This window comes from Coregonus clupeaformis, chromosome 14, assembly GCF_020615455.1.
Source record: "Coregonus clupeaformis isolate EN_2021a chromosome 14, ASM2061545v1, whole genome shotgun sequence".
Lineage (NCBI taxonomy): Eukaryota > Metazoa > Chordata > Actinopteri > Salmoniformes > Salmonidae > Coregonus > Coregonus clupeaformis.
Window position 1 is genome coordinate 31,033,257 of NC_059205.1, and position 27,852 is coordinate 31,061,108.

At 42.3% G+C, this 27,852-nt stretch overlaps 2 protein-coding genes across 4 annotated transcripts; one reads left to right on the forward strand and one right to left on the reverse strand.

Annotated features, from left to right (window-relative positions):
- The first annotated feature begins 126 nt into the window (after positions 1 to 126).
- On the forward strand, positions 127 to 1,580 carry LOC121581020 (zinc finger protein 830-like). Its single transcript, XM_041896318.2, has one exon. It carries the CDS (start codon positions 240 to 242, stop codon positions 1,290 to 1,292), a length of 1,053 nt encoding a protein of 350 aa, XP_041752252.2. The 5' UTR covers positions 127 to 239; the 3' UTR covers positions 1,293 to 1,580.
- A 305-nt stretch (positions 1,581 to 1,885) lies between these two features.
- LOC121581019 (EF-hand calcium-binding domain-containing protein 14) lies at positions 1,886 to 27,810 on the reverse strand. Of its 3 annotated transcripts, none has more exons than XM_041896315.2 (10): positions 27,009 to 27,810; positions 20,316 to 20,464; positions 19,934 to 20,079; positions 19,654 to 19,752; positions 19,296 to 19,406; positions 17,897 to 17,986; positions 17,301 to 17,465; positions 13,852 to 13,972; positions 13,622 to 13,744; positions 1,886 to 3,238 (listed from the first exon to the last, which is right to left on the reverse strand). In XM_041896315.2, the coding sequence occupies exons 1-10, from the start codon at positions 27,179 to 27,181 to the stop codon at positions 3,060 to 3,062; spliced, it is 1,356 nt and encodes a 451-aa protein (XP_041752249.1). In that variant the 5' UTR covers positions 27,182 to 27,810; the 3' UTR covers positions 1,886 to 3,059. The 3 variants fall into 3 exon arrangements, with proteins under 3 accessions (XP_041752249.1, XP_041752248.1, XP_041752250.1); XM_041896314.2 differs by having other exon boundaries at positions 13,831 to 13,972; XM_041896316.2 differs by lacking the exon at positions 17,897 to 17,986 and having other exon boundaries at positions 13,831 to 13,972.
- Positions 27,811 to 27,852: the final 42 nt, after the last annotated feature.

Genomic DNA, 27,852 nt, shown 5'->3' on the forward strand with positions numbered 1-27,852 from the left:
CATCTATTTAGAAAAGCGAAATACATATTTAAGGCACACAAAATATATTGTTGTAAACTCATGATACATGCAATGTGAAAGGACCAGCGTTGGGTATAATTTACAGTATTTGTTCTCACATTTTAATCTGGCAATATTTTCGACGCCTACTAGGGGTCTTGAAAAAACACATCTACATGTTCCGTGTTTTACTTCTTTCCCAAGCTTTCAGTAATTTTGTTTTGAAACTCAATTAAAGAATGCCTCCAAAAAATAAGCAGAAGAAAGTGATACATCAAGATGAACTGCGACGGTTAATGAGAGCGAAACAAAGGCAAACGATAGATAAGAATCGTGTCGAATCCCCATACGCCAAGTACAACAGTCTCGATCACCTTAGCTGCGTACTCTGCAACGAGCGGGTAAAGAATGAACTATTGTGGCAGACTCACATTCTTGGAAAACAGCACAAGGAGAAAGTTGCCGAGCTCAAGGGGTCTAAACAAAGTTCTACAAGTCAAGGACCCCAGCCCCCGCTGAAAAGGAAAGCATTTGATTCTGAAGACACGAATGGGAAGAAGTCTAAACCAGTGGCAGGTACAGAGAAGTCATCTACGTCAAGGCTGCCTGATGATTTCTTTGCGAAACCTGCCCCGCCAGGGCCGAAGAAACTAACTGGAATTTTGAAAAAAACGACATCTGCTGGATTGAGTCTGCTGGCCGGAGTCTATGATGAGGACGACAATGATGAAGATGAGGCTGGTGACCAGGGGGCAGCCTCTAGCTTGGTTGTGCAGAAGGGGGCACCTGCCCCAGGACTCCCACCTGATTTCTTTGACAACAGCACCATTCCAGCAGTCCCAGCTGCTTCTCATTCGGGGTCTATCCTCAAACCAGATGAAACTGAGAAGAGTGTGGAGAAGAAGGGAAATACACCTGAAGCACTACCAGAAGGCTTCTTTGACGACCCAGTGAGAGATGCCAAAGTCCGTAATGTGGATGCCCCCAAAGATCAAATGGATAAGGAGTGGGAAGAGTTCCAAAAGGAAATGCGGCAGGTGAACACCAAATCAGAGGCCATTGTAGCTGAGGATGACGAGGAGGGTCGTCTTGAGCGTCAGATTGATGAAATTGATGAGCAAATCGAATGTTACCGGAGGGTTGAGGTATTGAGAGATAAGCAAGATATGGTGAAGAAGGTTGTGAAGGAGAAAACAGAAAACCAGGAAGACTCCAGCGGAAGCGATGAGGACGAAGAAAAACTTCTCCACTTGTTGTCAAGGGACTGGCGGGCCAAAGGGGCCCTTGCTTAAAATCCCCGGGGCCTTTCGACCCTAACTTGGTCAAAAGGTTTCTTCAGATTATAAATAAAAAAGTGAAGTTGCAAAGGAAGCCACTTCTTTCCTCCCTCCATGTCAATGATAAACCTTTGTTGAGGATATTGAATGTCTAAAAGTGTTGTCTAATACAGTTTTTATGTATATAACTTGCTTTTGTGGTAAATGGTATTTTTCTACTGTCAGACTGTCGCACATTTGCAGAAATCTTAATCTGTATGTGAAATACTGTACTATCAGCACTCATTAAAAAAATAATTGGGAGCCAAATCCTCAATTCTCATTCCTGGAGCCCTTACACACAGCTCAACACAAATCAACCCCATAATTAAATGCACACTCATTTAGTTTCCGCCATGGTTGCACAACGAATATACAATCACAGCTAATTCCAAAAAAAAAAACGTATTCGATTTACACCCATCTGTTCCTCCTTATCGGAACCTGGTGCATACTGGTACTTGATACACTGCATTCCAAAACAAAAACTACAGAGTCCTCCTTTATGAGAACCTTGACTTAAATACCATCTAACGTTTGAAAAAGTATGGAAACTACAGATTGTCAAATCCTGTTAATCCACATTTTCATTTATTCATTAGTGCTCACACAAAACATAAAATTCCCAAAGCACACATCTTTATAGGGACAATATTCCTGTCGGAAATCTAAATGACAATTCAAAATCAGTTTGACCTAATTGAGTTCCAGAATTCCACACCATTACCCTGCAAAACTAAATTACTCTCAAACAGTCCTTTGTTAAATTACACATTTATTCATGTTACATTAAGAGAAACATGCAAAGCACAACTTCATAAAATCATTTCCATTACCATGTACAATGCTGAGGATTTTCTACAGTCCTCTAGCTATATAAAACAGCCCCCCCCAAACAAGTCAATCTTACAGGATGCCATATAAAACAATTGTACCATATTTACATCATACAACAGTGTTGAGTGATTTGACATGTCCTGATTTGTACATTTGCATTTAATGTAAAGGCCCACACAAAATGACAGAATCAAGTAAAGAGGAATCAGTGCTTCTCTCACTACCTGTTACATCATCACAGCCAGGTGTGCCTACTTATGTATTTTTTCATCTGTACTACACACAACACTTATATACTGCAAATTGAAGTTAACACTATACTCCGCTAGTATAAGCTCATTTACATTGTATTATTGCTACATATGCTTCAGGACAATCAAGGTGATTCATTCTGAACTAGTCAAAAGTGTGTCTTTATAGCCCTTCAAATCTTGCAGATTTAAAAAATAAAACAAAAATCTACAGTGTTACATTAAAATCCAAATAAAAATGCAGACAATAACTCAAGACTTACCACAAAACATGTATAAAGAAAATACAGAAAATAAGCAAAGACAAACTGAAGTGTGTGGTAGGTACTACATTATGATAAGTGATATTTGGGTGAAGTCATGATGTCCCTATTCAATGATTCATTTGACATCAACTGGTCATAAATAAAAATATTTCTGAAAAGTACAATTTGTCAACTTATAAGAAATATCAAAGCTTGGATATGTGTTGCTTACTGTAGCTTAGGTGTGTAGGACCAGTGAGGTGTGCAGGGGGGGCATGCCAGTGCCACGGTTCCACATTCAGCTTATTAAATATTCAGTTCAATAAAAGTGCAACCATCATTACTGTGAGGCACTCCACACACACCAGAGACTTCCTCTCCTTCCACTGCTGCCTCTGCCACTCCTCTTCTCACAGACCTGCAGCAGCTTTCATTTCAGCCAGTGAGAACCTCTGGTCCCCATCTTTGTCGTAGCATTCCAGGCTACGGGGGTCTGGTGTTGCTGTGTCAAAGAGTTTCCTCAAGACTTGGTAAGACATTCCCTGAGAGGCGGGGTCGGTCCCTGAGCGCTCAAAGAGCTCTTTGAGATCTATTGGAAGTAGAAGAGGTTTCAAGTAATTGTTAATTGGCCACAGAATAAAATGCAATCTGACTTTTACGTCTGCATTTCTCCTTGTATATGCAGGATACTCTGTAAAGAAGTACATTTCCATACACAGTTTTTATGTGAGTAAAGTCATGCAGTATAAAACAAAATCACAACAGGTGTGATGGAAACAGGAAGTGTTGGTACGATGTCAAATGTCGAGAGACAATTTGTTCGTTCAACATGGTGGGATCTTTTTGTGTCTGTAAAATCATTATGCATCAATTGTCGTGGAAACTCCTTTAGGTGCAAATATTGATATAATAAACCATCATGTTGAAGTAAACTTGGGAGTCACAGGATGAAATACTATGTTGTACTACCACTAAGACGTGAAACGCATTAAGAGTTTATAGACAGATTAAATACGTTTTGATGAACTTAATAGTGGTTAAGTGATGCACGGCGATGAACTTTTGTTTTTAATGCTGGTGACATGATCAATGTTTGGCTGCCAATGATCAAATAAAAATGATATTGCTCTTGTCCATATCTCATATAACCTACCCTGTCCACTTTATCAGCGAACTGTTGTCTAGAGAGCATGCGCCAAAACCAGATTGGGCAAGTTATCACAACAGTTTTTGTGAAAAAAACATCGGTAGAGTTGAAAATGCGATGGAAACACATTGAACCTGCTTTTTATTCGGTACATGAAACTTAAGCCCAAAAATGCTTTTTATGTTCACTTTATCATTACGCACAGCATTTTATCCACAATTAGTCAGTTTGATGGAAACATACATTGGGAAAATGTGCATTCTGTTAATGCAGATTTTAGGATATTCGCATGAAAATGTGTTGCCAATCTTATGACCAGTGGTGTAAAATACTTAAGTAAAAGTACTACTTACACTGAACAAAAATATAAGCGCAACATGCAACAATTTCAAAGATTTTACTGAGTTACAGTTCATATAAGGAAATCAGTCAATTGAAATAAATTCATTAGGCCCTAATCTATGGATTTCACGTGACTGGGAATACAGATATGGATCTGTTGGTCGCAGATACCTTTAAAAAAAAGGTAGGGGTGTGGATCAGAAAACCAGTTAGTATTTAGTGTGACCACCATTTGCCTCATGTAGCGCGACATCTCCTTCGCATATAGTTGATCAAGCTGTTGATTGTGGCCTGTGGAATGCTGTCCCACTCTTCAATGGCTGTGCAAAGTTGCTGGATATTGGCAGGAACTTGAACACGTCGATCCAGAACATCCCAAACATGCTCAATAGGTGGGTGACATGTCTGGAGAGTATGCAGGCTATGGAAGAACTGGGACATTTTCAGCTTCTAGGAATTGTGTACAGATCATTGCAACACATGGGGCCGTGCATTATCATGCTGAAACATGAGGTGATGGCAGCGGATGAATGTCACAGCAATGGGCCTCAGGATCTCATCACTGTATCTCTGTGCATTTAAATTGCCATAGATAAAATACAATTGTGTTCATTGTCCGTAGCTTATGCCTGCTTGCCCATACCATAAACCCATCGCCACCATGGGACACACTGTTCACAACATTGACAAACCACTCGCCCACACGATGCCATACACGCAGTCTGCCATCTGCCCGGTACAGTTGAAACCAGGATTAATCTGTGAAGAGCACACTTCTCCAGTGTGCCAGTGGCCATCGAAGGCGAGCATTTGCCCACTGAAGTCAGTTACGACCCCGAACTGCAGTCAGGTCAAGACCTTGGTGAGGACGACGAGCACGCAGATGAGCTTCCCTGAGACGGATTCTGACAGTTTGTGCAGAAGTTCTTCGGTTGTTCAAACCCACAAGGTTTCATCAGCTGTCTGGTGGCTGGTCTCAGATGATGCCGCTGGTGAAGAAGCCGGATGTGGAGGTAGGTCCTGGGCTAGCGTAGTTACACGTGGTCTGTGGTTGTGAGGCCAGGTTGGACGTACTGCCAAATTCTCTAAAATGACGGAGGCGGCTTATAGTAGAGAAATTAACATTAAATTCTCTGGCAACATTTCTGGTGGACATTCTTGCAGTCAGCATGCCAACTGCACTCTCCCTCAAAACTTGAGACATCTGTGGCATTGTATTGTGTGACAAAACTGCACATGTTAGAGTGGCCTTTAATTCTCCCCAGCACAAGGTGCACCTGTGTAATGATAATGCTGTTTAATCAACTTCTTAATATGCCACACCGGTCAGGTGAATTATCTTGTACTTTTCACGCCATACATTTTCCTTCAACACCCAAAAGTACTCGTTTCATTTTGAATGCTTAGCAGGTTAGGAAAATGCAACTTACACACTTATCTAGAGAACATCCCTGGTCATGCCTCTGATCTGGCAGACTTACTAAACACATACTTTGTTTGTAAATTATGTCTGAGTGTTGGAGTGTGCCCTGGCTAAAAAACAACAACATTGTGCCATCTGGTTTGCTTAATATAAGGAATTTGAAATGATTTATACTTTTACTTTTGACACTTAAGTATATTTCAAACCAAATACTTTGACTTTTACTCAAGTAGTATTTTACTGGGTGACTTCCACTTGAATCATTTATTAAAAACCCATAGCAGTCTAAGCCTACTAATAAGCTACATATAATTATTTTAAGAAAGTCATAACAAGGACCATTTTGCTATTTTATTTAAAATATTTTTTGCAGTAGCCCATACAAACGCATTGAATAACAGATCCACTACATGGAACAGATAGTCCCCCCCCAAGAAAAAATTACTTCAAGTGGAAGTCACCCAGTAAAATACTACTTGAGTAAAAGTCAAAGTATTTGGTTTGAAATATACTTAAGTGTCAAAAGTAAAAGTATAAATCATTTCAAATTCCTTATATTAAGCAAACCAGATGGCACAATGTTGTTGTTTTTTAGCCAGGGCACACTCCAACACTCAGACATAATTTACAAACAAAGTATGTGTTTAGTAAGTCTGCCAGATCAGAGGCATGACCAGGGATGTTCTCTAGATAAGTGTGTAAGTTGCATTTTCCTAACCTGCTAAGCATTCAAAATGAAACGAGTACTTTTTCTGAAGTGTCTGTCCTATATCTGAGAGATCCACTATATACAGTGCATTAGGAAAGTATTCAGACCCCTTGACTTTTTCCACTTTGTGATGTTACAGCCTTATTCTAAAATAGATTAAATAGTTTCCCCCCCCTCATCAATCAACACACGATACCCCATAATGACAAAGCAAAAACAGATTTACATAAGTATTCAGACCCTTTACTCAGTACTTTGTTGAAGCACCTTTGGCTGCGATTACAGCCTCAAGTCTTCTTGGGTATGACGCTACAAGCTTGGCACATGTATTTGGGGAGTTTCTCCCATTCTTCTCTGCAGATCCTCTCAAGCTCTGTCAGGTTGGATGGGGAGCGTCACTGCACAGCTATTTTCAGGTCTCTCCAGAGATGTTCGATCGGGTTCAAGTCTGGGCTCTGGCTGGGCCACTCAATGACATTCAGAGACTTGTCCCGAAGCCAAGTCTGGGCTCTGGCTGTGTGCGTACGGTTGTTGTCCTGTTGGAAGGTGAACCTTTGCCCCAGTCTGAGGTCCTGAGCGCTCTGGAGCAGGTTTTCATCAATGATTTCTCTGTACTTTGCTCTGTTCATCTTACCCCTCGATCCTGACTAGTCTCCCAGTCCCTGCCGCTGAAAAACATCCCCACAGAATGATGCTGCCACCACCATGCTTCACTGTAGGGATGGTGCCAGGTTTCCTCCAGACGTGAAGCTTGGCGTTCAGGCCAAAGAGTTCAATCTTGGTTTCATCAGACCAGAGAATCTTGTTTTTCATGGTCTGAGAGTCTTTAGGTGCCTCTTGGCAAACTCAGAGGGCTGTCATGTGCCTTTTACTGAGGAGTGGCTCCCATCTGGCCACTCTACCATAAATGCCTGATTGGTGGAGTGCTGCAGAGATGACTGTCCTTCTAGAAGGTTCTTCCATCTCCACAGAGGAACTCTGGAGCTCTGTCAGAGTGACCATCAGGTTCTTGGTCACCTCCTTGACCAAGGCCCTTCTCCCCTGATTGCTCAGTTTGGCCGGGCGGCCAGCTCTAGGAAGAGTCTTGGTGGTTACAAACTTCTTGCATTTAAGAATGATGGAGGCCACTGTGTTCTTGGGGACCTTCACCAGATCTGTGCCTCGACACAATCCTGTCTCGGAGCTCTACGGACAATTCCTTCGACCTAATGGCTTGGTTTATGCTCTGACATGCACTGTCAACTGTGGGACCTTATATAGACAGGTGTGTGCCTTTCCAAATCATGTCCACCAATCAATTGAATTTACCACAGGTGGACTCTAATCAAGTTGTAGAAACTTATGTATGTATGTCGCACATGCAGCTAACAAAAACATATGGAGATGTCTGCTCTACCCAAAATTACAACCAAATAATTGCAGCCTTACCGCAAAAGTGGAAGAGGAAAGTGGAAGGGGGAGAAAGTAAGGAACTTGTCTGTCGGCCTTGCATTAAAGAACATAATTGGTTAAGGAAAACTGTGATAAATAAAAAACTATATCAGTTTCACTTCAGGACCAAAGGATTGACAGCCGTCCCATATAAATTGCAAAATAGTTGGGAAGAGATTTTTGACGTACCGATCCCATGGCATAGTGTTTATGAACTGACACGCAAAACGACACCGGATTCAAAAATTTGAATTTTTCAATTTAAATTATTATATAAAATTCTTGCTACCAATAGAATGTTATTTATATGGGGGATACAATCTTCCCAGCTCTGCAGATTTTGCTGTGAAGAGACAGAATCATTAGATCATTTGTTTTGGTTCTGTCCATTTGTAGCTTGTTTTTGGACACAGGTCCAGGAATGGCTAAAGGATTGCAATATTTACCTGGAGCTAACCTTGCAGATAGCATTACTGGGTGATCTGAAAAGTCATAGTCAATCGATCAATAATATAATAATACTTTTAGCAAAAATGTTTATTTTTAATTCACAATCTGTAGAAGCAATGAGAATAGAAAGGTTCAGAACATTTGTAAAACATCACAGTACGGTTGAAATATATATGGCAAATAGAAATCCTATATGGATGGTGTTAAAAGATAGATGGGAGGTATTGAATAGAGTTGAAGGATGGGACTAATAACAAATAACAACAAATAATAAGATAACTAATAATGTAAGCATACTGTGTCCATAATAAGTATATAGGTTGTATGTTGGGAGCTTTTGGGAAAGAGCACAGTTAGAAAGATATGGCATATAGAAGCAAACCGGATGGACATCATGAAAATGATCGGAGAGGTTGAGAGTAGAAGATGTTCAGGAGCAAAAACAAATAAAATAGAATTATTGTAAAATTGACTGTGTCCATAAGGTGTAGATAGTAAGTATAGGCTGGAAGTAGAGGCCTGGGCATTGTTGTTCACTAATTTACCCCAAGTAGGGAAAGGATGGCGGGGTTGAAAAGTAATAAAGGGGAGTATATATATAAAAAACATGGGGGATTGGAAGTGATGCAGACAATTACATTGATGGAAGTTACAATCTATCTTTAATATTAAGCTGATCTATCCCCCCCCCCCCCAAAAATAAATAAAAATAAAAAATAAAAACTTTCAGGGACCATCAATGGAAACAGGATACACCTGAGCTCAATTTCGAGTCTCATAGCAAAAGGTCTGAATACTTTTTATTTCTTATAAATTTGCAAACATTTCTAAAAACCTGTTTTCGCTTTGTCATTATGGGGTATTGTGTGTAGGTTGATGAGGACATTTTTATTTAATCCATTTTAGAATAAGGCTGTAACGTAACAAAATGTGGAAAAAGTCAAGGTGTCTGAATACTTTCTGAATGCACTGTTTACATAAGTATGTGGACACCCCTTCAAATTAGTGGATTCGGCTATTTCAGCCACACCCATTGCTGACAGGTGTATAAAATCGAACACAGCCATGCAATCTCCATAGACAAACATTGGCAGTAGAATGGCTTTACTGAAGAGCGCAGTGACTTTCAATTTGGCACCGTCATAGGATGCCACCTTTCCAACAAGTCATTTAGTCAAATGTCTGTCCTGCTAAAGCTGCCTGGTCAACTGTAAGTATTGTTATTGTGAAGTGGAAACATCTAGGTGCAACAACGCCTCAGCCGCAAAATGGTAGGCCACAAGCTCACAGAATGGGACTGCCGAGTGCTGAAGCGCGTATCGCGTAAAAATCGTCAGCACAAGAACGGTTTGTCGGGAGCTTCAGTAAATGGGTTTTGCAGAGCAGCCGCACACCAGCTTAAGATCACCATGTGCAATGCCAAGCGTCGACAGGAGTGGTGTAAAGCTCGCCGCCATTGGACTCTGGAGCAGTGGAAACTCGTTCTCTGGAGTGATGAATCACGCTTCACCATCTAGCAGTCCGACGGACAAATCTGGGTTTGGCGGATGCCAGGAGAACGCTACCTGCCCCAATGCATAGTGCCAACTGTAAAGTTTGGTGGAGGAGGAATAATGGTCTGGGGCTGTTTTTCATGGTTCGGGCTAGGCCCCTTAGTTCCAGTGAAGGGAAATCTTAATGCTACAGCATACAATGACATTCTAGATGATTCTGTGCTTCCAACTTTGTGGCAACAGTTTGGGGAAGGCCCTTTCCTGTTTCAGCATGACAATGCCCCCGTGCACAAAGCGAGGTCCATACAGAAATGGTTTGTCGAGATTGGTGTGAAAGAACTTGACTGGCCTGCACAGAGCCCTGACCTCAACCCCATCTAACACCTTTGGGATGAATTGTTACGCCGACTGCGAGCCAGGTCTAAATCACCCAACATCAGTGCCAGACCTCACTAATGCTCGTGGCTGAATGGAAGCAAGTCCCCGCAACAATGTTCCAACATCTAGTGGAAAGCCTTCCCAGAAGAGTGGAGACTGTTATAGCAGCAAAGGGGGGTACAACTCTATATTAATGCCCATGATTTTGGAATGAGATGTTCGACAAGCAGATGTCCACATACTTTTGGTCATGTGGTGTATTATTATTTTTGGCACTAAACTATCTCCATATATATGTCCATTAATTATTCAACTGGTACCGGGGGACCTTCAGACAAGTCTTGTGAGGCCTGTGGGCGTCCTAGAGCAAAACAACCGACATGTACGTGTTCGTAGCCCAAACTGTTCGGACACTACAGACAGAAGTTGTCAGATCGGCTGTACCGGCTTCAAACAAGTGCCAAGGTGCTTGTGGGGGTCGTAGAGCAAAACGGAGAACACCATCTTGTTCGTGAGCGTCTTATCTTTCCATAGAGTGGGCATAATAAACTCAGCAAAAAAATTAACGTCCCTTTTTCACGACCCTGTCTTTCAAAGATAATTCGTAAAAATCCACAGATCTTCATTGTAAAGAGTTTAAACACTGTTTCCCATGCTTGTTCAATGAACCATAAACAATTAATGAACATGCACCTGTGGAACGGTCATTAAGATACTAACAGCTTAGAGGGTAGGCAATTACGGTCACAGTTATGAAAACTTAGGACACTAAAGAGGCCTTTCTATTGACTCTGAAAAACACCAAAGGAAAGATGCCCAGGGTCCCTGCTCATCTGTGTGAACGTGCCTTAGGCATGCTGCAAGGAGGCATGAGGACTGCAGATGTGGCCAGGGCAATAAATTGCAATGTCCTTACTGTGAGACGCCTATGACAGAGCTACAGGGAGACAGGACGGACAGCTGATCGTCCTCGCAGTGGCACACTACGTGTAACAACACCTGCAAAGGATCAGTACATCCGAACATCACACCTGCGGGACAGGTACAGGATGGCAACGACAACTGCCCGAGTTACACCAGGAATGCACAAACCCTCCATCAGTACTCAGACTGTCCGCAATAGGCTGAGAGAGGCTGGACTGATGGCTTGTAGGCCTGTTGTAAGGCAAGTCCTCACCAGACATCACCGGCAACAACGTCGCCTATGTGCACAAACCCACTGTCGCTGGACCAGACAGGACTGGCAAAAAGTGCACTTCACAGACGAGTCGCGGTTTTGTCTCACCAGGGGTGATGGTCGGATTCGCGTTTATCGTCGAAGGAATGAGCGTTACACCGAGGCCTGTACTCTGGAGCGGGATCGATTTGGAGGTGGAGGGTCCCTCATGGTCTGGGGCGGTGTGTCCCAGCATCATCGGACTGAGCTTGTTGTCATTGCAGGCAATCTCAACGCTGTGCTTTACAGGGAAGACATCCTCCTCCCTCATGTGGTACCCTTCCTGCAGGCTCATCCTGACATGACCCTCCAGCATGACAATGCCACCAGCCATACTGCTCGTTCTGTGCGTGATTTCCTGCAAGACAGGAATGTCAGTGTTCTGCCATGGCCAGCGAAGAGCCCGGATCTCAATCCAATTGAGCACGTCTGGGACCTGTTGGATCGGAGGGTGAGGGCTAGGGCCATTCCCCCCAGAAATGTCCGGGAACTTGCAGGTGCCTTGGTGGAAGAGTGGGGTAACATCTCACAGCAAGAACAGGCAAATCTGGTGCAGTCCATGAGGAGATGCACTGCAGTACTTAATGCAGCTGGTGGCCACACCAGATACTGACTGTAACTTTTGATTTTGACCCACCCTTTGTTCAGGCACACATTATTCAATTTGTTAGTCACATGTCTGTGGAACTTGTTCAGTTTATGTCTCAGTTGTTGAATCTTGTTATGTTCATACAAATATTTACACATGTTAAGTTTGCTGAAAATAAACGCAGTTGACAGTGAGATGACGTTTCTTTTTGTGCCGAGTTTAGTTTGTAGCTAAACCGTTCGGACACTACAGACGATTTTGTGAGAAGACCTATTTGTGATGTGTCATGGTCTGACAAACACCGCTCTAGTTCTGTCACCTTTCACCCCAGATAAGGAAGAGCGACATTGGCGGATGCAGTGGATTTAGACGCATCCAGTGAAAGACCCCAGATATCTCTAGCTTAAACATATTTATCTGGATTGTTGTATTATGCTAATTCGACTTTCACAGGACATTGACTCTAGGGGGTTAAGGTATGTTTACTTTTATTCAAGTACAGTGGTGAAAGTAGATTTAACTTCTTAGCGGTACGGGACACCCAAGTGCGCGCACACTTTCTTTTTATACTGCAAAAATTACAGGGTAGCTTACTCTGCTGACTGACAAACAGATCAATAAAAACGATGTCTGATCCATATAATCGGCCTATGAAAATGGGAGACACAAATACAATATGACTTCCATCTAACCTGGAGGAGGAAATTATTGTCCAAAAACAAAAGTTGCACTGACCCACTGATAAAGACAGTAAATGTGCACACTCACCAAGGATATGGCAAATGTTCTCCGCTGGTGCTAATAAGATAGGCTACTGTTCGCTCAATTAAGTTAAGAATTTGGATAACTAAAAGACAGATTGGAGTGTTTTCATTGTCATCTCTTCTCAGCAATAGCCATTTGCTTTCCAAACAGTTTCTCCGCGATTGTATTTTTAAATATTGCTATATGCCTGGCTGGGTCTCTGCTTTTCACTGATGGTTGCAACTCAACAATCTAATTGGTATTTGCAGCGCTGCCCAAATTGCGGGCCCTTCCGACTGTAGGCTATGTGATTTAAAACAATCCACAGCTTTTTTTTTTTTAAGCTAATGATCCTTTGTGGTCAAATCATGCTTTCTGGTGTAGTAGCCTATTTTGAATGATTTATTTCTGTATAGACAGGAGTAAGCCAATTAGGCTATATAATTTTGTTAATTTAATTTACTTCAGGGAAAGCTTCCCCTAGCCTTATGGACACGCCACCTATGCCTTTTAATGTGGCATAAACACAACCAGTCATTATGTTTTCATCTGATTGTCAAACAATCACTTAAAGGTACTCATGTAGGCTACTCCTGTTGGCTACATTCTGCGATTGTCATTAGGCCTACATTTGTAACCTCAATCGATGCATCCACTGTTGTCCACGCGCGCCTCGGTCTTCGCCACTCATCTCCGCCTTAACAAAATGTAAGTGTTCTCCTCGAACCACAACACAATTTGGAGCGTATACCACCCGGTTTCCAGTCAATTCGCGAATTTTTCCATGCAGCTGACATGCAGTAATGTTAAATAATGGTGTAATAGCCTATAGTTTTTTGGGCATGTTGTATTAATTGTGATAGGCTCACGTTTTACTGGTACGGCGTACCCCCACTATTTATGTTGCCCGGACGCCATACCGGACCGCCTTACTATCACCCCTGCTCAAGTATGACAATTGGGTACTTTTTCCACCACTACTTATGACTAAGATTTTTATGTATGATCACAGATATGAAACTTCATAACTAAAAAAAATGTATCCAATACCTTTCAGAGAGCTGACTCCAGGGAATGACACAGTCTTTGGGCTTTCTGTTCCAGACTCTCTCTTGGTTCGGTTTGGAGTCAAAAACCGTGGACGTCTCGTTGGCTTTGAACCTGTGGATTTTTCTGGAGAAAGAACAGGAAAAAGTCATCCAAAGGTAACATTGTACATCACTGTACTTATTTTTTATGAAAATGTAATAGACAATTACGTTTTCTTGTCTTATTTATACCATGTGTAGCTTCTGAAGTTGTTGCTTTAAGTCCATCTGAATTGGTGTCACTCTCTGTGACCGGGTCCTTTACTGGTACATCTCCACTGACAGGCACTGGTTCAACTACCTCCACAAGGTCCTTAAAGAGGTTGAAATTTAACTTAATTTTTTATATACAGTGCATTGCCCTTTTCCACATTTTGTTACGTTATAGACTTATTCTAAAATTTATTAAATAAATGTTTTTCCTCATCAATCTACACACAATACCCCATAATGACAAAGTGAAAACTGGTTTTTAGAAATTGTTGCAAATCTATTAAAAATTAAAAACTGAAATACCTTATTTACATTAGTATTCAGACCCTTTGCTATGAGACTCGAAATTGAGCTCCGGTGCATCCTGTTTCCATTGATCTGGGGAAGGGTACCAAAACATTTCTGCAGCATTGAAGGTCCCCAAGAACACAGTGGCGTCCATCATTCTTAAATGGAAGAAGTTTGGAACCACCAAGACACTTCCTAGAGCTAGCCGCCTGGCCAAACGAAGCAATCGGGGGAGAAGGGCCTTGGTCAGGTAGGTGACCAAGAACCCAATGGTCACTCTGACAGAGCTCCAGAGTTCCTCTGTGGAGATGGGATAATCTTCTAGAAGGACAACCATCTCTGCAGGACTCCACCAATCAGGCCTTTATGTGAGAGTGGCCAGACGGAAGCCACTCCTCAGTAAAAGGCACATGACAGCCCGCTTGGAGTTTGCCAAAAGGCACCTAAAGGACTCTCAGACCACGAGAAACAAGATTCTCTGGTCTGATGAAACCAAGATTGAAGTCGTTGACCTGAATGCCAAGCGTCACGTCTGGAGGAAACCTGGCACAATCCTTACCGTGAAGCATGGCGGCAGCATCATGCTGTGGGGATGTTTTTCAGCGGCAGGGACTGGGAGACTAGTCAGGATCGAGGGAAAGATGAACGGAGCAAATACAGAGAGATGCTTCAGAGTGCTCAGGACCTCAGACTGGGGCGAAGGTTCACCTTCCAACAGGACAACGACCCTAAGCACACAGCCAAGACATCGCAGGAGTGGCTTTGGGACACATCACTGAATGTCCTTGAGTGGCCCAGCCAGAGCCCGGACTTGAACCCGATCGAATATCTCTGGAGAGACCTGAAAATAGCTGTGCAGCGACGCTCCCCATCCAACCTGACAGAGCTTGAAAGGATCTGCAGAGAAGAATTTGAGAAACTCCCCAAATACAGGTGTGCCAAGCATGTAGCGTCATACCCAAGAAGACTCGAAGCTGTAATCGCTGCCAAAGGTGCTTCAACAAAGTACTCAGTAAAGGGTCTGAATACTTATGTAAATGTGATATTTCCGTTTAATTTTTATTTTATACATTCGCTAAAATGTCTAAATAACTATTTTTGCTTTGTCATTATGGGGTATTGTGTGTAGATTGAGGTTGAAAAACAATTGAATCCATTTTAGAATAAGGCTGTAACGTAACAAAATGTGGAAAAAGTAAAGGGGTCTGAATACTTTCCAAATGCACTGTATATATTTTTTTTACAATTAAGTGATCATAGCATAATTGACGGTATTGTAATACATGCGAGCACAACTATAAATCATGAACGGCCCAATTTGAAATGCATCTCAACTCCAGTGCAGTAAGAACAGTACTTATCATCTGGGCAAAAAGCCACTGAGCGTCAAGCAGCTCTTGCTACATCTCATCGGTCTGTGTGCCATTACGTGACTTTCCAGGTGAACCAAAAGGAGAGTAATCATTGATAAACTCAATCAGAAATAAAATCAGGTTTATTACAAGTTGCAACAGGGAGACAACTCGAGAACAGAACCAGAGAAAATGTCTAACGGGCCTTTATATTCTAATCAGAAAGTGACAAATGTCCTCTAAACCTCAGCCTGAGAGGCTTGTACCTTGTACAAAGTCAAAACAAAAGACAATGACTTTGCCAGCTGCTACAGAATCAGTGTTCATAATGTCATCAATACAATAATCAGTGTGTCCTCGGTCCATTGTACCTTCAGTAACTCTGTCAATAAATATCAAACGATTTGGGGCGATTCCACAGCAGGAAGGCCCAAAAATATTTTAGCCATCTCAGAGTGTTGTGGCAAGTCTCACATTGGGAGGAAGGCGGTTTGATATGCTTTTTACATTTGTATCACAAACTATTTGAGAGAACCATGATGAAAGTGGCCATTTTAGGCCCCTTTTAATACCTATACATGCCTCCTATAAGACCCTGTGATCCGTGAACCGTACATGATACAGACATCTTGGTGTCATTAAAATATAGAGTATGTCTAGATTCTGAAATAAAAATGTATATTAATATCTCAAAATTACCCTTTATGATTTTGTAAATTTTTTGACATATTGTAGTAAAAAATACTCCACAAGTACATCACATTTCCAGAGTGGGTGCTCTGTTACAGTACTTCTGAAGTTATGATACATTTATGAGCACCACCACAGTGAATGGGAAAATGGATTCAAAGAGAACTCCCTCTGCTGGTGATTTGTTGAATGTGACTGGTTAATGACCTATAATGTCAATTTCTATGTGAAGAGTTTCTTTCCAAAACGCTATATATCCATGTTCAGAAATGTTTTTACTATCTAATCATGGCATGGGGTTGCTCAATGACAGACATGTATTTGTTTGAAATCTATCACTTCATAGTTTCATTTCAGAGACAAATATTCATTTTTATTTTTTGCAAAACACTATATATATCCACCTCATTTTCAGATAAATAAGTAGTACTGCTAGGTTTTACAGTCAAATGTAACAAATAACTACACCTTTAATAAAGATCTGTACAAATGATACATTTGACATCAATATTATTAGAAATGTTTTATTATTATCATCAATACAGTAATATGAGGAATTTTAGTCATTTAGCAGATGCTCTTATCCAAAGCGACTTAGTTTGTGCATTCATCTTAAGATAGCTAGGTGAGACAACCACATATCAATCAAATATACAAAATTTATATTCCAGCTAAACAATGGATATATAGCGTTTTGCAAAATAATATTGTAATACACACCTAAAATCTATGAATGAAATATCAGAAAACAGTAATATTTTACACCTACATGAAGGTAAACATAAGCAATCATTTCTGGTCAAAAAACACTAATGTGAAAAATGTGTGGATATAGCGTTTTAGAAATAAACTCGTCATGTATCAAATGGGCCACATCTTCAAAAGTTGCAGAGCACCCACTCTGAAAACGTGACATATTCGAAGAGTATATTGTTCCAAACAATACATTTAAAAAAAATAAGCTAAACCAAAAAGGGTACTTTTGAGATATTCATATAAATATTTTTCATGTTGAATACATTTTTGAAGTGTTAATGACTGAATATGAACTTTATTAATCGTAACGATTCCCATTACACCATCCATCTGATTACTCACTCTGTGTGGTGTTGTCTGGGGAGAGCCCTGCTCCATAGGAAACACCCTCTGAGTGAGGTTGGACACAGCGTTTTGGAGACTCTGGATCTGGTCACCGGTCCAGGAGTGGTACAGCTCTTGGGTCTTGTTAACCTCGCTCACAACCTCTCTCAGGTGAGTTACGTCCTGTAAGAATACAACACGAATAAACAAATATATATTATTTCTTCATCTGATTGATGGACATGTGTGAAAAAGGAATATTTGATCAAGGAATTGATCAGCACAGCATATATATATATATATATATATATATATATATATATATATATATATATATATATATATATCATAATGGGTGAGAGGCTACCACCAGTCCATTTTCATTAGATACAGATGTAAGAAACTGACTTTATGAATTCCTGATTTATCGAAAAATTTAAATCACATGAAATGAACCACCCTCTATTTAAACCCAACAAAGTACTTTTGTGTGAGAAAATAAATCCATATAAAGATTCCATATCAAATATTCAGTATTCCATCCTTCATAAATGGAATGCTTTGAAAGGGTATGAGAATGGAATTTATCAACAGTAAGAGTAGTGTACCAGTACCTGGTTTTGAGCTAATGTTGATGAGCAGTTGCTTGTTTCTTTTTCAAATGAGGCTGTCGATTTCACATTTGATTCTTTAGCCTCAGCATTCTATTTTGCCCAAAGAGAATAAAACAGCAAGTCTTTAGTTGATCTGACAGAAACTGACCCAGATTCACTTTGCAGGCTGGCCTGTTTTATATGCCAAAAAAGGGATCAGCACTTGTGCGGATACTGTTAGATTGTTTCATGTAATGTGGATGACGCACGCACACATAATCCCATCCATGTTACATATTATACATAGGGACCCATGTTTATTTCACCTATAATCTGCTAAAACATTCAAAAGGTGCACAATAAATCTGTGGGCAGAATTGCTAGTTCTGGAAGCTAAAAAAAAACAACTAAAAACTGTAGCTAGTTCAATGATAGATTAGTGTACTGACCTCAGTTACTTCTTTCTATTGGTCTAGATGTTGTATAATCTGTCATCTAGATCATTCTGCAGCTCATGCATTTGGACACAGGTACTGCTAACTGGCTCAGATTAACTAAAGGCAGGCATAGGATCAAGCTGAAAAGAGTTGAGTGTAAAGAAAGTTGTGTCCTCCTCCCAGAGTGCAAAGAGCCTTGGCGTGACCCTGGACAACACCCTGTCGTTCTCCGCTAACATCAAGGCGGTGACCCGATCCTGTAGGTTCATGCTCTACAACATTCGCAGAGTACAACCCTGCCTTACACAGGAAGCGGCACAGGTCCTAATCCAGGCACTTGTCATCTCCCGTCTGGATTACTGCAACTCGCTGTTGGCTGGGCTCCCTGCCTGTGCCATTAAAGCCCTACAACTCATCCAGAACGCCGCAGCCAGTCTGGTGTTCAACCTTCCCAAGTTCTCTCACGTCACCCCGCTCCTCCGCACACTCCACTTGCTTCCAGTTGAAGCTCGCATCTGCTACAAGACCATGGTGCTTGCCTACGGAGCTGTAGGGGAACGGCATCTCCGTACCTTCAGGCTCTGATCAGTCCCTACACCCAAACGAGGGCATTGCGTTCATCCACCTCTGGCCTGCTGGCCCCCCTACCTCTGCGGAAGCACAGTTCCCGCTCAGCCCAGTCAAAACTGTTCGCTGCTCTGGCACCCCAATGGTGGAACAAGCCAGGACAGCGGAGTCACTCACCACCTTCCGGAGACACTTAACCCCACCTCTTTAAGGAATACCTGGGATAGGATAAAGTAATCCTTCTACCCCCCCTTACCCCACCCCCCAAAAAAACAAAAACAAATATTGTAAAGTGGTTGTCCCACTGGCTATCATAAGGTGAATGCACCAATTTGTAAGTCGCTCTGGATAAGAGCGTCTGCTAAATGACTAAAATGTAAATGTAAATGTAAAGCTAGTATTTCTATGTTTTTTACCATGATCTTCTTTAGATTGTCTGTTTCTTTCTTCTGGTCCTCAAGGGCTGTCTGCATTGTCTTGACATCATGCTGCACACTGGTTAAAGTGCTGCCGATTGTAGCCACACTCTGCAAATGAAAACATTGAAGCCTTACTTTCCAGATGCATACATTTTTTTTTATGGCAATTTGACAACCCAATAGAGACTGTGGGTGAATACTGGGCAATATTGATGGCAATAATTGCAAACAAACATGGCAAATACTTCTGAATATACATTTGAGAAACCTTACTTGTCTCTCTTTTGTGTCTCAATTATGCTTCAAATGCTTGCATTCTGTATATCTCACAGAAGTGATTAAAGTTTAGACCTACTTTTTGGAGCTCTTCAACTGTAGTTGGAAAGTTGATTAAGTCTGAGGCTGATTTGATGTTGGCCTTTAGATGGTTCACTACAGTGTCCAGAAAACTGATCTAATGGGAGAGAAGCATTCCAGAACACAGAACATTCAATTACACTTGGCAAACATACTTCCCTTTCACTCTACAATCATAACCTTGATTTAACCTGCCATGGTGAGGTTTCATAACAACTGGACAGATGACAAAACAAGATAGTTCCACAGATAACATCACTTTCCCTTTAACACTTTACCTTTCTGTTAATCTCTGTAAGGTTGGACCACAGTTTGTTCAGACCCTTGTCTCCACTTTCAATATCCTCCAGCTTTCTCTGCTTTGTCTTCAGATCTTCACTTAGTTTTGGTATTTCATGTGATGACACCTTCTGGCCGGATTCCACTGTAGAGATAAGATACATGAATAAGCATACAACGTACTAAAACTGTAGTCACTGGGCTGTATGATTGTAAAACTCAGCCATAAGCAATGGATGTGCAAAGATTAGCCTACTATTTATTGCAAAGTAAAGTGGGATAGTGTGTACTCTTGTGGCTGAATGTATGCTTGAACCTGAAGGCCTTTTCTAAAGGTTGACAGGGGATAGATGACAGGTTGCGGTTTGTCTGATGGCTTACTTGTATGCAGCTTTTCTTTGAGGGAGTCTAGATCTTCTTTCAGGGCAATCTGCATCCATATCAGTCCGGCACAAGCCATAACACAGGCAGCCAGTATGATGAACAGGAACAAGGGATAGCAGACATTGCAGCACCGCACATAACTTATTCTATGATGAATGAGAAACAGAGTTTGTATTAATATTTTATATTCACAAGCTTTATGCATCATAGGCCAATAATGAACTAAAGGAGCCTAACGTTACTCCTTATAGTCCAAGGACCTTACACGTTCTGTTCAGAGGTGAATTGGCTCCATCAGCCAAAACAGCCAAATACTCCATCTAAACGTGAATGGATGCTCAATTCTGATACAGTTCTAGAAACATAAATCCCTCTAATTTCATATCACATTAAATAATTTCACAAATGCAAAATACACACTTACTGTACACTGTTTTAACACAGTTGCAGCCGACAGTATTTTGCAGTGACAACATGTTTGTGGTGTCTGTCTTCCACTCGAAGACGCAGATAGCTAATTAGCACAGTATATGCCTCATGTCCACCAGATAAATCAAACTCTTTGAATTCCGACGGAAGTCATGCATTGTCAATGGAGCAATCCGCCAACGCTACATTGGGGGTGCCGCACTATGCCATGTCTACCAGATGCGCATGCGTTTTGCCGTATGCTGTTTTTGCCAGATGTCTAGCCTGCATTTTTGCTTCGCAAGACTGCAGAACGGTTTGCCGCATGGAGAAGATCATTTTCACCCTCTTCGACCAAAGCTAATAATTAGAACAGATTAAAGTTATTCTCCTATTGACCTATTGGTTTCATAGACCGGCAGAACTACCAACAGACTGGTGCGCACAAGGGCGCATTACAACAATTCATCTAGTTTGTTTCTATTCTTCTGTCACCCATCTCAAGCAACATCAATACATTGAACTGGTTATTCCCATATAGAGTACGGATTTCAAATCACTAGCTTGCTAAATTACACACAGAACAGTTTTGTGCGTATTAATTTTGCACGCCATTCTGTTGGCTGGTTTCGTGAAAACTGTGTAGTAATGATGAATTGTCCTAGTGTCATTCTTACCGGAGACACATTTCCAGTCGTTCAGCCGGTATCTTCTCGACTCTAACTACACAATAGTCATCATACATTTGGCCTCTGTATGGTGCCACCCCATGGGAACTTTTACGAACTTCCGTTTGTACCACCGCATGGTAATGCAACGCACAACCGCCAAAAGAAAACGCATATGGTGGACATCGAGCATAGTCCACTCTGCCCTCCGTCTGTTTTCCGTAAACAAGCGCTATAACATGTGCATGTGGGAACCATAGCCCTATAAAAAGGTGTGTATCAATTTAGCCTTTTTAAACATTTGTTTGATTATTTCTCACTGATATGAAAAATAAGTTCCGCAAGCAATACGTGTTAATGTTCAGACCGAGCATCAGGGCTCTTAACAAAACTTCCCCGTACAGAAGAAGCCTACGTCCAATGACTTGTGTAATGTAAATGTAACTAAGAGTCATGATCAAGGAGTGCTTCATGCATCATTGATAGAGATATGTGACCCGTTTCAAGAAGCAAGGCGTATGTCGCACGTCACTACTTCAGGAGAGGCATTTGAACTAAATGTGTTTTTAGGCAAAAATGCCTTCTGGAACATGTTAACTTTCATGTGTTTTAATAACAAACTTGTATGCCATCTGTTAATACGAATAAAACATGACAATTATGAGCCTAGTTGGTTTAGCCACGGAAAAAGACGGGAATCTTCCCGCTAGCCATGATTAGCTGAGATAATGGATGGGCTGGACTTGCCGAGCGATTAGTTTGGATTGGTCTGCCACGTAGCACGCTTCTGTCTATAACATGAGCTGCTCAGTATGTGTAGATAATCCTTGCCACTGTGGCTCTTTTGAAAGATATAACGTTAGCCATGGAGAACTGCAAAAGTGTTGCTACTGCTAAACAACATTGCTGCCCAGAATTTAGCAGGCGCTATCGACAAAGATCAGCGGGGAAAAGTTGTGATGGACTACTTTCTGCACATGGTCAGTGTGAACATGAGTGACTTGACACAACAGGCCAAACAAGCTGTAGCTAACTGAAAACTGAAAGACACACTGCCGTGGAGCGTTCATCCTTGTATACGGTTAAGAGTTTAGTTACATTTTCAGATATTATACGTTTCTAATTTTATCAGAACATTTTTTTCATTGCAAGTTAAAGTGTACAGTTAGCTAACTAGGGAATGTTAGGTAGCCTCCTTGCTCGCTAGCTAATGTTACGTGTATGGTCTGTGTAGTAATATTATTTGTATCTCAGAAATCCATTTGCATTGCTAGTTATAGCCTAATGTTAGCTAGCTAGCTAACATTAAACCTAGTTGGTTAGCTTTAGCAACCTGCAGATTCATACTACAGCATTTCATGTGGCTAGCTATGAAAATCAGTTTGTATTGCTAGCAGTATGGGTTGTGATTATGGTTAATTGTTTAGCTAGCTAGCTACATGTCTAAACAAAAGACTCCACTTCGCCAGATGATTACATGACCCATCAAGTTAACCAGGTGTGTCTGGGGGTGATTACGGCCATTATTGTATTTCATGAACATGTGTACATGTCTAGACAAAAGTGAACCATCCACTTAGCTAGATGTGGCTGGGGGTTGGTTATAGAATTTCCTTCACATTACCCATCAATTTAGACAAGTGTGTCTGGTAGGGGTGTGCCGACATGGCCATTTTCATAATCATGTCCGTAAATTGACAGTTGATAGTCGGATAAGATGGTAGTCGTGATTGGAAAAAACTGAAGTGTTTTAATATGCGTAAATAGATGTTGGCAAAATACCTCCCTGCATGCTCACTGCAAAAAGGTTACAGATTAGGAGCAGCGCGTGGATGGGTGTGTGTGTCCTCAATTTGCAGCGGGCAGCCAGGTTTACTGTCACTCAGTCAGAATGCGCATTAGAGTTATCTTTTTTCCCTACCCTTGCCACACTTGTTAGATATTATGCACATTGACAGCTTGATAGCAAACGTTCTCGCAATGTGATTTATCATAGTAACAGGCAGCAGCAATCTAAATGATCAGACCGAAAACAAGCGAGGAAAAGTGATTGGGTGAAATTATGAAGCGAGTAGCCAGGACAAATACAGCTACACTCTATCCAATCGGAGCAGCAGGATCAACGTACAGCCACCCCTTCTCTTTACAGACAGGCAAACTAACCAGTTGAGTTATTTCGACCACGCACATGACTGACTCAGACAGTACAGTATGGTTTACTGGACTGACACGAGAAACATGCTTGCTGGCACCCATTTTAATTATTTTCCCCGATCATAGATAATTACAAAAAATACTCTGATCATAATCGTATCCAGAAAATTGCCCACATTCGTTACGATACTCGTTTTGTCCGACTACTCGGCACACCCCTAGTGTCTGGGTAAGCATAATCTAATAATGATACAATATTTTTATCTGGACAATTTCTATTTTTGATATTGCTACTATGCAAATAACCATTTCACTGTACTGTTTACACCTTACCTTCTGTATCCTGTGCATGTGACAAATAAACTTTGATTTTATTTGATAGTGTGTTTATGGCGTTAATGTGAAGAACAACATGACCTGCACCAAAGTCAGATTAGGATATTGGACTAGATAGTGTATTTTTACCAGGAGTTGTTCCTTATTGTAGGCTACTACTTTCACCACTTTTAGTCTTGAAATCTTCGGTTGTTTACACTACCTTACTCCCTCTATTTAGCACATGGCCTCACATGTGAATCCTTAAAGTTAGAGTTCATCAATGATCTTGACGCCTTGATAAGTTCCTTTCCTGAGGATGGCTCACCCCTCACAGTTCTGGGTGACTTTAACCTCCCTACGTCTGCCTTTGACTCATTTCTCTCTGCCTCCTTCTTTCCACTCCTTTCCTCTTTTGACCTCACCCTCTCACCGTCCACCCCTACTCACAATGCAGGCAATACGCTTGACCTCATCTTTACTAGATGCTGTTGTTCTACTAATCTCACTACAACTCCCCTCCAAGTCTCCGACCACTACTTTGTATCCTTTTCTCTCTCGCTCTCCTCCAACACTACTCACTCTGCCCCTACTCAGATGGTAATGTGCCGTCGCAACCTTCGCTCTCTCTCTCCCGCTACTCTCTCCTCTTCCATCCTATCATCTCTTCCCTCTGCTAAATCCTTCTCCCTCCGATCTCCTGATTCTGCCTCCTCAACCCTCCTCTCCTCCCTTTCTGCATCTTTTGACTCTCTATGTCCCCTATCCTCCCGGCCGGCTCGGTCCTCCCCTCCTGCTCCGTGGCTTGACGACTCATTGCGAGCTCACAGAAGAGGGCTCCGGGCAGCCGAGCGGAAATGGAGGAAAACTAGACCTGTCATCTTTTCACTCCCTCCTCTCTACATTCTCTTCCTCTGTTTCCGCTGCTAAAGCCACTTTATACCACTCTAAATTTCAAGCCTCTGCCTCTAACCCTAGGAAGCTCTTTGCCACCTTCTCCTCCCTGCTGAATCCTCCTCCTCCTCCTCCCTCCTCGTGGAGGACTTCATCAATGAAGGTTGACGACATCCGATCCTCATTTATTAAGTCAAATGACACCGGTGGTCCTGCTCACACTGCCCTACCCTATGCTTTGACTTCTTTCTCCCCTCTCTCTCCAGATGAAATCTTGCGACTTGACCCGCTTGACCCTATCCCCTCCTCTCTTCTCCAGACCATTTCCGGAGACCTCCCTTACCTCACCTCGCTCATCAACTCATCCTTGACCGCTGGCCATGTCCCTTCCGTCTTCAAGAGAGCGAGAGTTGCACCCCTCCTCAAAAAACCTACACTCGATCCCTCCGATGTCAACAACTACAGACCAGTATCCCTTCTATCTTTTCTCTCCAAAATTCGAGCGTGCCGTCTCTAGCCAACTCTCCTGCTATCTCTCTCAGAATGACCTTCTTGATCCAAACCAGTCAGGTTTCAAGACTGGTCATTCAACTGAGACTGCTCTTCTCTGTGTCACGGAGGCTCTCCGCACTGCTAAAGCTAACTCTCTCTCCTCTGCTCTTATCCTTCTAGACCTATCCGCTGCCTTTGATACTGTGAACCATCAGATCCTCCTCTCCACCCTCTCCGAGTTGGGCATCTCCGGCGCTGCTCACTCTTGGATTGCGTCCTACCTGACAGGTCGCTCCTACCAAGTGGCGTGGCGAGAATCTGTCTCCGCACCACGTGCTCTCACCACTGGTGTCCCCCAGGGCTCAGTTCTAGGCCCTCTCCTATTCTCTCTATACACCAAGTCACTTGGCTCTGTCATAGCCTCACATGGTCTCTCCTATCATTGCTACGCAGACGACACACAATTCATTTTCTGATAACCAGGTGGCGAATCGCATCTCTGCATGTCTGGCAGACATATCAGTGTGGATGTCAGATCACCACCTCAAGCTGAACCTCGGCAAGACGGAGCTGCTCTTCCTCCCTGGGAAGGACTGCCCGCTCCATGATCTCGCCATCACGGTTGACAACTCCATTGTGTCCTCCTCCCAGAGTGCAAAGAGCCTTGGCGTGACCCTGGACAACACCCTGTCGTTCTCTGCTAACATCAAAGCGGTGACCCGATCCTGCAGGTTCATGCTCTACAACATTCGCAGAGTACGACCCTACCTTACACAGAAAGCGGCACAGGTCCTAATCCAGGCACTTGTCATCTCCCGTCTGGATTACTGCATCTCGCTGTTGGCTGGGCTCCCTGCCTGTGCCATTAAACCCCTACAACTTATCCAGAACGCCGCAGCCCGTCTGGTGTTCGACCTTCCCAAGTTCTCTCATGTCACCCCGCTCCTCCGCACACTCCACTGGCTTCCAGTTGAGGCTCGCATCTACTACAAGACCATGGTGCTTGCCTACGGAGCTGTGAGGGGAACGGCACCTCCTTACCTTCAGGCTCTGATCAGACCCTACACCCAAACGAGGGCACTACGTTCATCCACCTCTGGCCTGCTAGCTCCCCTACCTCTACAGAAGCACAGCTCCCGCTCAAAGCTATTTGCTGCTCTGGCACCCCAATGGTGGAACAAGCTCCCCCACGATGCCAGGACAGCGGAGTCACTGACCACCTTCCGGAGACACTTGAAACCCTACCTCTTTAAGGAATACCTGGAATAGTATAAAGCAATCCTTCTACCCCCCCTCCCCCACAAAAAAAAAGTGGTTGTCCCACTTGCTATCATAGGTTGAATGCACCAATTTGTAAGTCGCTCTGGATAAGAGCGTCTGCTAAATGATGTAAATGTTAATGTTAAAGAGATGGGTGGGGCTAAGGCTTAAGAGGGTGTGAACATGCTGAATAGGTGTAGTCAAAGCAGAGCTCTCTAGTAGGTGTACCAAAACATTCAAGGGCCATTTTCTCATAAGTGGGGTTACAAGTTTATCAACTTTCAAAGCGGAATTACTTTCCCATTGTTCCCCAACTGCAGTGTATGATATACCACGTTGTAGCTCTGAGTCGCTACTTTTATCCTATGTAAACATATAAACAAATGTTGCTACATAAGACCGAATCGAGGCAGTCAGTCACATATTTGGAATATACATTGTGTCAGCAGGGAATACAGTACAGGTTTACTGAGGCTAAGTAGCTAGATCGATCACTTACTTTCCAAAAGCAGCGACTGTGCTGAATTCATCATCATCATCTGAGCTTGATTCGGATTCGGAGTCTAGTGGAGGTTCGGTTCGGAGGAGCCTGTGACCGGACCCCTTTTTGGTTTTCTTCCTTTTACTGTCCCCAAGTCCGATCAATGCATTGAGTTCCTTCCTCTTTTTCATCTTCTTTTGTGGGGTCAGCGAACCCGCTGAGCCCGACTTAAACCCAACCAAATCCAACGTTTTGTCCAGTTTGGTTGTTGTAAATAAAGTATTCTAGGTAGCTAGCCAATACTACTAATAGCTACAGTTGATTATCTGATTGGCTTGTTGTTAGCCAACTAGCTAGTAGCCTGGCTATCTAGCTACCTGGCTAAACTTAACGAGCTAACTTCGTAATTTGAAACAGGCTAGCTACCATGAACTACCAAGCATGTAGCTATGCTTGTTAGACAGCTAGCATGCTATTTTGAAAGCTTGTTGTACTGGGTCAACGTCTAAAATAGTGAGCTACCCAGAGGTTAGCTAATAGTTAGCAGCTACTTGACACTGGTCTCGCACCAACCGCCCCAGGCACAACCAGAAGTTAAAATGGCGATTTCGAGATAGCTACTGAGCGAAAGACGGTGTACAGTGTAAGCTATAGATCAGGTTACTTTTAGTATCACGATCAAGATAGTATAAATCTAACCAAAATGGTTTAAACGTCTGTGCAGTCGTAAATGCATCTGACGCGCTAATAATTTTGTTCTGATGGTGAACATCTGACAAGGCGTCCCAGATAAGCACCTGCTTTGATTTTCTTTGGTATCATGATGGCGTTCGCACATTTGTTTGTGCATGTCGCCACCTAC

Bases quoted from the DNA above. Each gene is read 5' to 3' on its own strand.
- LOC121581020 (XM_041896318.2), top strand. From the start codon at position 240: ATGCCTCCAAAAAATAAGCAGAAGAAAGTGATACATCAAGATGAACTG.
- LOC121581019 (XM_041896314.2), bottom strand. From the start codon at position 27,181: ATGAAAAAGAGGAAGGAACTCAATGCATTGATCGGACTTGGGGACAGT. The intron at 20,465-27,008 runs GTAAGTGATCGA...CATTCATCATAG, and splicing joins ACAGTCGCTGCTTTTGGAAA to AATAAGTTATGTGCGGTGCT. The intron at 19,753-19,933 runs GTAAAGTGTTAA...CTCTCCCATTAG, and splicing joins TTACAGAGATTAACAGAAAG to ATCAGTTTTCTGGACACTGT.